This window comes from Pecten maximus, unplaced genomic scaffold, assembly GCF_902652985.1.
Source record: "Pecten maximus unplaced genomic scaffold, xPecMax1.1, whole genome shotgun sequence".
NCBI classification, from domain to species: domain Eukaryota; kingdom Metazoa; phylum Mollusca; class Bivalvia; order Pectinida; family Pectinidae; genus Pecten; species Pecten maximus.
Genome location: NW_022982990.1, coordinates 10,451 through 19,121, shown reverse-complemented (window position 1 = coordinate 19,121; position 8,671 = coordinate 10,451). Strand labels below are relative to the sequence as shown.

The 8,671-nt window shown below is 39.8% G+C and overlaps 1 protein-coding gene across 1 annotated transcript; it reads right to left on the bottom strand.

Annotated features, from left to right (window-relative positions):
• Nucleotides 1–4,677: 4,677 nt before the first annotated feature.
• LOC117321233 (zinc finger MYM-type protein 1-like) lies at nt 4,678–6,486 on the bottom strand. The gene has a single exon (XM_033875699.1). The coding sequence runs from the start codon at nt 6,484–6,486 to the stop codon at nt 4,678–4,680; it is 1,809 nt and encodes a 602-aa protein (XP_033731590.1).
• Between the last annotated feature and the right edge of the window lie 2,185 nt (nt 6,487–8,671).

The following is an 8,671-nucleotide window of genomic DNA, read 5'->3' as shown; positions in this document are numbered from 1 at the left end:
CCAAAAAGTTTTTGATTTTTCGGGTCGGTCCGAAATCCAAGATGGCCGCCATAGCCGACATCTTGAAAAACACATTTTAAACTTCTTCTCAAGTTCCACCAGTGCTATTGAGCTGAAACTTGCCTGACATGATCCTGATATGATCCCGACCAAGTGTTATTTTTCGGGTCGGTCAGAAATCAAAGATGAACGCCGTGGCCGCCATCTTGAAAAACACATTTTAAACTTCTTCTCAAGTTCTACCTGTGCTGTTGGGCTGAAACTTGCCAGAAAGGATCCTGAGATGATCCCCACAAAGTGTTGTTATTTTTCGGGCCGATTCGAAATCCAAGATGGCCGCCATAGCCGCCATATTGAAAATCACATTTTAAACTTCTTCTCAAGTTCCACCTGTGCTGTTGGGCTGAAACTTGCCTGAAATGATCCTGATATGATCCTGACCAAGAGTTCTTATTTTTCGGGCCGATCCGAAATCCAAGATGGTCGCCATAGCCAGCATTTTGAAAAACACATTTTAAGCTTCTCAAGTTCCACCAGTGCTGTTGGGCTGAAACTTGCCTGAAATGTTCCGGAGATGATCCTGACCAAGTATTTTGTTATTTTTTGGATTGGTCTGAAATCCAAGATGGCGGCCATTTTGAAAAACGCATTTAAAACTTCTTTTCCAGTTCCATTGGGTGCCATTGAGCTGGAAATGGGTGAGGATGTCAAGGAAGGCGAGCCAACATAGTGTTGTTATTTTTTCGGCCTCGTAAAAACTTTGAAATGGCAGCAATGGCGGTCATTTTGTAACATTATTGCGCAATCATGGTTTTCCTGAACAACACCTATTTCAAATTTCTTCTCAAATTCAACCAGTTGGAATCAGCTCTAACTTACCAGAAATGATCCTGATATGACCCCGACCAAGTGTTGTTATTTATCGAGTTGGCCAGAAATCCAAGATGGCCGCCATCTTGAAAAACACATTTTAAACTTCTTCTCCAGTTCCACTTGTGCCATTGAGCTGGACATTGGTGAGGATATTAAGGAAGGAGGGCCAACAAAGTGTTGTTATTTTTCGGCCTAGTAAAATCATTGACTTGGCAGCCATGGCGGCCATTTTGTAACATGATTGTGCAATCATGGTTTTCCTGAACAATGCCTATTTCAAACTTCTTCTCAAATTCAACCAGTGAGATTCAGCTCTAACTTACCAGAAATTATCCTTAGATGGTCCAGACCAAGTGTTGTTATTTATTGGGTCGGTCAGAAATCCAAGATGGTCACCATGGCCAACAGTGCCACTATATACTTGCTACAGAGAATACATACTACAATAATGTAAGGGTTTTAATTTAGAGTCAGATGACCGTTAAGGCCCCTGTGCCTCTTGTTTTGTTTAACGTCTTATTAACAGCTAAGGTCATTTAAGGACGGCCTCCCGTGCGTGCGACATGCATGTGTGTGGCGAGTGCGTATGAGTGTGTTGGGAGGCTGCGGTATGTTCGTGTGAAGTCTCACTGTGATAGGCCGGAACTTTTGCCGATTTATAGTGCTACCTCACTGAAGCATACTGCTGAAGACACCCAGCAGCACACCCCACTCGGTCACATTATACTGACAACGAGCGAACCAGTCGTCCCACTCCTAATATGCTGAGCGCTAAGCAGGAGTAGCAACTACCATTTTTAAAGACTCTGGTATGTCTCGACCAGGGGACAGAACCCAAAGCCTTCCTCAAAGGGGCAAACGCTCATCAAAAGGCCAAAAGTGAGGCATTGTCAAGGGAAACAGGAAGAAGAAAGTTATTAAGAAAGAGAAAAGATAAGATCCCAAATTTAGTCGCCTCTTACGATATCAATCAATGGGGGCAGCAGGTACAATTCTTACGCCCTACCTGCAGGGGGCATCATACTAAGAAATTTGTTTTGAAAAAGATTGAAAAATGAAGATTTTCTAAAAATCGACTAATTTGACTCCTTAGCGAGCGTTTTTATTCTACCTCTGACCTTAAACTTGTAATAATATAAAAGTTAGCCCCAGTCATTGTCTACAATAATATAATTACATTACATCGGTATATTAATTGCTTTTCGAGTTATGGTCATTTAAAACTTTTTAGGTATGACGTCATAGCGGCCATATTGGGTTTTAACACCTTCATTTTATTCTCTATAACATATCAAAAAGACTCAATACCTATCTTTTTTCCAATCAACCTTAAAACACTTTAAAACACTCCACAAAAAACGGAAGAATAATAAGAAGAAACATAACAAAAACAATAGGTCTTTTCACCATTTGGTGAAAAGCCCTAATAAACAGAACAAAAACAATTAGGTCTTTTCACCATTTGGTGAAAAACCCTAATTATTGGATTCATTTTCAAAGTGTATTAGTTTACATACAGGTAATAATAAGTGTCATTAGGGAATACATAGTCAAGTGCGTCATAATACGAGCAAAATAAGATTTTGGGTGTGGTAATTTTAAAATGTACAACAGAAATAGTTGAACTAGTGATTAAGCACATCGGACCTACCTTACCTTATTTATCACCGATAACAATTTGCAATTAGCTGCGACTCATATATAATAGAAACCCTCGGAAATAGAGGTCATGATATTGACATAAAACTTCCCGATAGCCTTCGTCAACATATATCTGTTGAAATGTGAAACGTGAGCAAGCCGTTTATGTCGCAAATGTGACATAAACAAGACGGTTGGGGTATCGGGGAACAATAGCAAATGAAGAGGAAAATTGAAACCATTATACAGCTAGGTGATACGGTGTCCCTGTCAGTTGCTGTGTAAGTTAAGATTGCTGTAAGCGACTGATATGGAAAAGTCAACGGTACCCAAGATCTTATTATCCATGGCCAATCAAGAGGTATCTAGATATTCGGAGGTAACCCATTATAATCTTGCAAATTCTTATCAATAAGATGTTATTTTATGTATTTTATATAATATGGAGGTAGTATCAGACTTATTTCAAATTTGATATATTGTTATCATATGACGTTCACAATTGTTGACAGGTTTAAAAGCCAGTGTAAGTAGTGCTCAAATGATGTATCAAACTGTTAGAAACAATTGACAGAGTACAGCTAATGATATACGTTCGGTGAATATGCCCTGTATCTGGAAGGTGGCACTTTTTACCATTCCCTCATTCATCACAATCTGAGGTAGAGGAAAGACAACATACAGCAGACTCCAACAGTAAATTTTAAGAAGCGTTATTACCAGCTTCCTGATAAACAGTGTCATGCTTTTTAAGCTTCATTTTTACTTCTATAACGGCATCATATATTACTTAATCGCATTTATATAATGGCTCGTTAAGACTACATTGCATCGTCAAGCAAATAACTCTAATTCATTGTGTTTTCAGAGGATATGGTTCCTGAATATTGAATACAATTATGTGAACGTATACTGTTTTTTAATGTGATAATTAAGAACATGCACTAGGTCGTTAGCTTCGGATGTTCACACAAAATATACAAATCAATCAGCCTTCAGGTCTTTTGGTAAATTGGTTCTGAAAAGAGTCAAGTAAATAATCGTAAAATGCAACTTTTTTTTCAAATAACGTTTGTAAGTTTGTATCGGATACTATTTAAAAGGATACATTGTAAATACAATGTAGTACTGTACATGTATATCTAAATAAAAAGTGATAAGGGAGATATGCTGTGCCAATTTTCTTCCTAATATCCTCCTTGGCACCGCCTCATTTTATTTTTGGCCATCGGCTTAGCGTTCGCCCCTTAGAGGAAGGCTTTGAGATCTGTTCCCTAGCCAAGAAACGCAACGATTTGGTTTGGTTTGGTTTCATTTGTTTAACGTCCTATTAACAGCTAAGGTCAATTAAGGACGGCCTCCTGTGCGTGCGACATGCATGCGTGTGGCCAGTGCGTATGTGTGTTTTGGGAGGCTGCGGTATGTTCGTGTTAAGTCTCCTTGTGATAGGCCGGAACTTTTGCCGATTTATAGTGCTACCTCACTGAAGCATACTGCCGAAGACACCCAGGGGAAAATCATTATAGCAACTTTGTGATCATTAAGGAAGCTTTCCAGAGAGTAATTTGCTTTATTTCACAGATGTATTTTAACATGTAATTAATTCTATTATTGACGCTCTAGTTTACATTATAAGTCTGGAATACCATCCACTTATATTTTATTGTAAAACACTTCGCTTTGACAAAACATCACTCGACTGAAAACAGGAATAAGCTGATATATAGTATATTTGATACAATGCCAAAAGTTGCACCTCTCTTCAAAAGATTCATCATCTCTTTATTTATTTACTGGTGTTTTTTTAATGATTGTGCTCCGAAATAATTCCGACTGTATATTTGAATTACATATGAAACTGTCTGATAGTTCGCGTCGATGTAATGGACTTTACAACATTATTTTCACTTTTCTGTACAGTCTATGTACTGGTTTGATCTATTTCTGCGACAAGGAGTTATCTTTAAAAAAAATCCATTGTCCGGCCTTTTTTCCCAGCAAACTTATCGAGAATATCTTCGATATCCAATTGCATATGTCTGTACGAATGCAACATGGCTAGTCCAGAGAGGCGGGTAGTCGACATTGTCGACCTGAGGTACGTTTTCATGCGCCGCATCACACTAAAGGATCTTTCTGCCGAAGCAGTTGATACGGGCATCGTCAGCAGAATGACCAAGCATGTGAAAATGTCTGGGTATAACTCGCGGTTTGTTGCCAAGATTGTGGTACGGACCACTTTGTTCTCCATCGTGAGATCTCTCTACGAAACAATTCCCTGTCACCGCTTAGGTCAGTCTTATACCCCTCGTAGATCTCATCTACGTGTCCTGCTGTCAACTGTCCCAGTAAGCTCGGTATGAGATATTGTGCGAGGTACCGATAATTTGCTGACAGCAGGCGATCTTGCAATTCCATGGTCAGATGATCCATAAATGGTATGTATAACGCCCGTTTCCAATACTCAGAGACTGTCTCCGCAGGTTGGTTAGGTCTGTGTTCTTGTCTGCCGCCGATTCGCGGTCGTGACGGACGAACGTCATGTGGACTGGCGAGGTCAATTGCCTTTTGGTATAGGGCGTCCCAAACATCATCATCCATGCGCTCTGCCCTAAGCTGTGCAATCAACACGATGGCTTCCTTCGAGGCTTCCACCAGATCGCACTCTTTGCCTTGCAACAATTTGTTGAGTGGTAGAATGCTTTGGATAACAAACTCGACGGCTACTAGCGAGATGATGAAGTCGAATTTTAGGATACTACAGCGGTAGCTTCTGGCTTTTGAGTCGCCCTCGTGCTCAAGTACTTCCAACGAATCAACGATTGTCGAGAAGGCTGACTTGAAGGTGTATAGCGCGTCCGCTCTACTGGCCCATCTGGTTTCGCACAAGTTTTGGAGTTTGGTGCGCTTTGCCATCTCCTCTTTAGCTACGGCATCGTTTTGCAGAGTTTCTTGGAATGCCAAAAGCCTCTTCGCTGAATAATTGAAAGAAAAGCCAATTTGCTGGACAGTATCAAACATATTCCGCACGAGAACTTCCCTACATGCATGTACAATTGCCAGATTCAACGAGTGTGCTTTACAGTGGATGTATATGGCTTCGGGAACTACCTCCTTAATCCTAGCCTGGACACCCCTGTGACGCCCTGACATATTACTAGCCCCATCGTATCCCTGTCCCCTCATTTTATGAATGTTCAATCCAGCATTCCTTTGTCCGTCAATGAATTTCGTCGCAAGTGCCTCGCCAGTTGTTGATTCTGCTGTGACAAAACCGATGAAATCCTCTCGTACCATCTTATCAGACTCGGAATAAAAGCGCACCACCATGGCGATCTGTTCCATTGTAGAAGCATCTGTTGCTTCGTCGGCTAGAAAAGAATAGCACACAGCGTTGTTGCACTTTTCAACTATGTGTTCGCGAATAGCCTGTTCACACAGTCCTATTATTTCATTTTGTATTGCCGGGGATGTGTATTTGGGTGAAGATATGCTCTCTAAATGTGCCTTCAAAATAGGATCCCTTACTGCACGATCTTTCAAGAGCACCATAAAATTACTGTTTTCGTCATCGTGGCTCCTGAGGGATATATTCTGTCTGCCGCAAAGCATGATGACTTCAATAATGGCTTGAAGGGAATGTCGATTCCTCTTGACAAGAGCAGCATGACCGCTATCCAGCTGACTGAGAACACTAGGTTCTTTACCATTATGGATTCTCATGAACTGATCTGCACTGTTACAGGCTCCGTCATGACATTTACTTATGATATGCCTTTTGATGTATTTCCCCAAATTTGACCATTTCGTCACGGCAGTTGATACTAACGTTTTCTCTCTTGCGTCGACATTGCGAGAGCCAAACAGGAAGCATGGTGCACAGTATACTGAGTCTTCGGACACTGAATACCGAAGCCAATTATAATTTTTCAACCAATCCACGTTGAACTGTCTACGAACACCGTACTCCATTCTGGAAAAGAAACACACTTCCGTTTCACTGGGATATGAAATGATTTAGAAAGACAGACCATGCGTTCCTTCTGCGAATTCGTACCAGTAATACTACATTGGTGGCACCGTCTAATGGAACACAATCGGATCTCAAATAGTTTCTCCTAAGATGGCGACGCCGATGAAAGCTATGCTTCAAATATAAAAACGTGATATTTTTCTTATTAACCTAGCAAAAATTGTAAATTGTTTCATCGGCAATTTAAAGTAGGGCTGTCACAGGTACTGAATTTTGGCCCATGGTACCCGAATTTTAGTACCCCACCCGTACCCGGGTACTCGACAAACATAAATCATATAGTTGTAAGTTAGCTTTCTTTACGTTTAACTTGTTTGTTGTGTGGGGTGACAGGCTTACCGAGGGAGAGTCAAGGCATTGAGTGGAGTATGCTTCAAGAACGATATTGTGGTATCAATTTTTATGCACCAGTCGACAATTTTATAGCTGTATTAATTAGAAAAACACAATATCTAACAAGCTGATATAATGAGTGGGATTTTGTACTACTTTAATAGAAGTTTTACATCGACACAGTCGTGTGACAACATTTTTCCTATTTTGACAGGTACCCCGTCCCGGGTACACATTTTCGGACCCGGTTACTTCTCCAACCCGGGTACTCGGGTACTCGTAACAGCCCTAATTTAAAGGGACAATTCAGATTCGAAGTTCCGTTATATTGGATCCAATTGGTAAGCCTTAGAAAAAGAACGTACAATATTTCGATTCGGTTCCGCTGGTATGGCGCGTTCCATTATATACAGCGGATTCGTAACGGTACAGTCTGGTACAGATTTGCAAAAAAAACGCACAGCAAGTGTCGTGTTCTTTATGCGCTGTAGGTGTCAATGTAATGTCAAAGAGCACATCTTAAATTTGTTTATAATTGTGAATGTATTACTAAACGTACATCGAACATCGGCCTGGCGATTATAATTTATATACGTGTACGATGTTTCTTTAGTACCTGTACAATCCCAGTTGAATCGTTTTTAATCGTTTTCCCTTTTTTGTTTGCATGTTGTTTGCATACATTCATATTATGATAGCATTCATGGCCAGAAACATGCCGATTTGAATCTTATATCTAAAAACAATGCAAAATTTGGTTGGTTATAAAATATTAAACTGACACATGTGATTATAAACCATGAATCCTGCTTGTTCATGCAGGGGTGGCAATCTACTTGTACGTCAACACCTGATATACATGTATCTCTCCACTTCGGTATATGCGATTGTCAAATGAATTTAATATTCACATCAAACATGTTACAATACTAGTGTTAAAATGACAACACTCACGGAGCCCAGACAAACATACATGTAGAATATCCACGTATCATAACATTCCTTTCGTACTATGATTTCTTAGATTACCCGGTGCATTTTCTCTGTAAATATATGCAACGGGTAATCTGTGAAATCAAACATTGTGCGAAAGAAACATAAGTTAACGTTAGTGCTATGGGTTTGTCTGAGTGACAATGTTGTTTTAACATATAATTATAATACATATGTATATCAAGTAGGCTTAATGAGCACAAACACAACATAGAGTATACTGTAGTATATAGAGACCCTTTTAATTCGATACCAGTGTCCTAAATAATTAAGGCAGTTACAGTAGAGAGAAAATTCCTGAAACTTTCATTTTTTAGCTTTCTGAAATGGATGTCCTTTTAGAGGGCACTGGATTCACCACTGATTCGAATTATGGAATAGTGGACTGCTGGCGTTAGGAGTGTTTTAGGATACAGTGCGAGATAAATTGTGAAGTAGGCCTATACGTGATTTTGGTTCCGTTAGGTCTACATCGAGGTATTTTTGAGCAGGTATAAATATTAGACTTGCTCAAGTTCACAGATAGGAAAATACCAGCCTGGCAGTCAGTGTAGTTTAAATTATGCTCTGATTCTATAGAATACCACGTTTCTCATATAGATCGTCTAATAGAAAAAAATTACTACGTACGACATACAAGAAAAATTGTATTAACTAACCTTGTCGGAAAGATGTATGATTTGGTCCATTCCATATCATTTTGCAATATTAGTGCTTTGGTATGGTCATCACAGGCCCCTGTAGCCACCACAGCAATGTCAGGATACTTATAATACAAAGAAGTTGAAACATCCTTCA

Bases quoted from the DNA above. Each gene is read 5' to 3' on its own strand.
- LOC117321233 (XM_033875699.1), bottom strand. From the start codon at position 6,486: ATGGAGTACGGTGTTCGTAGACAGTTCAACGTGGATTGGTTGAAAAAT.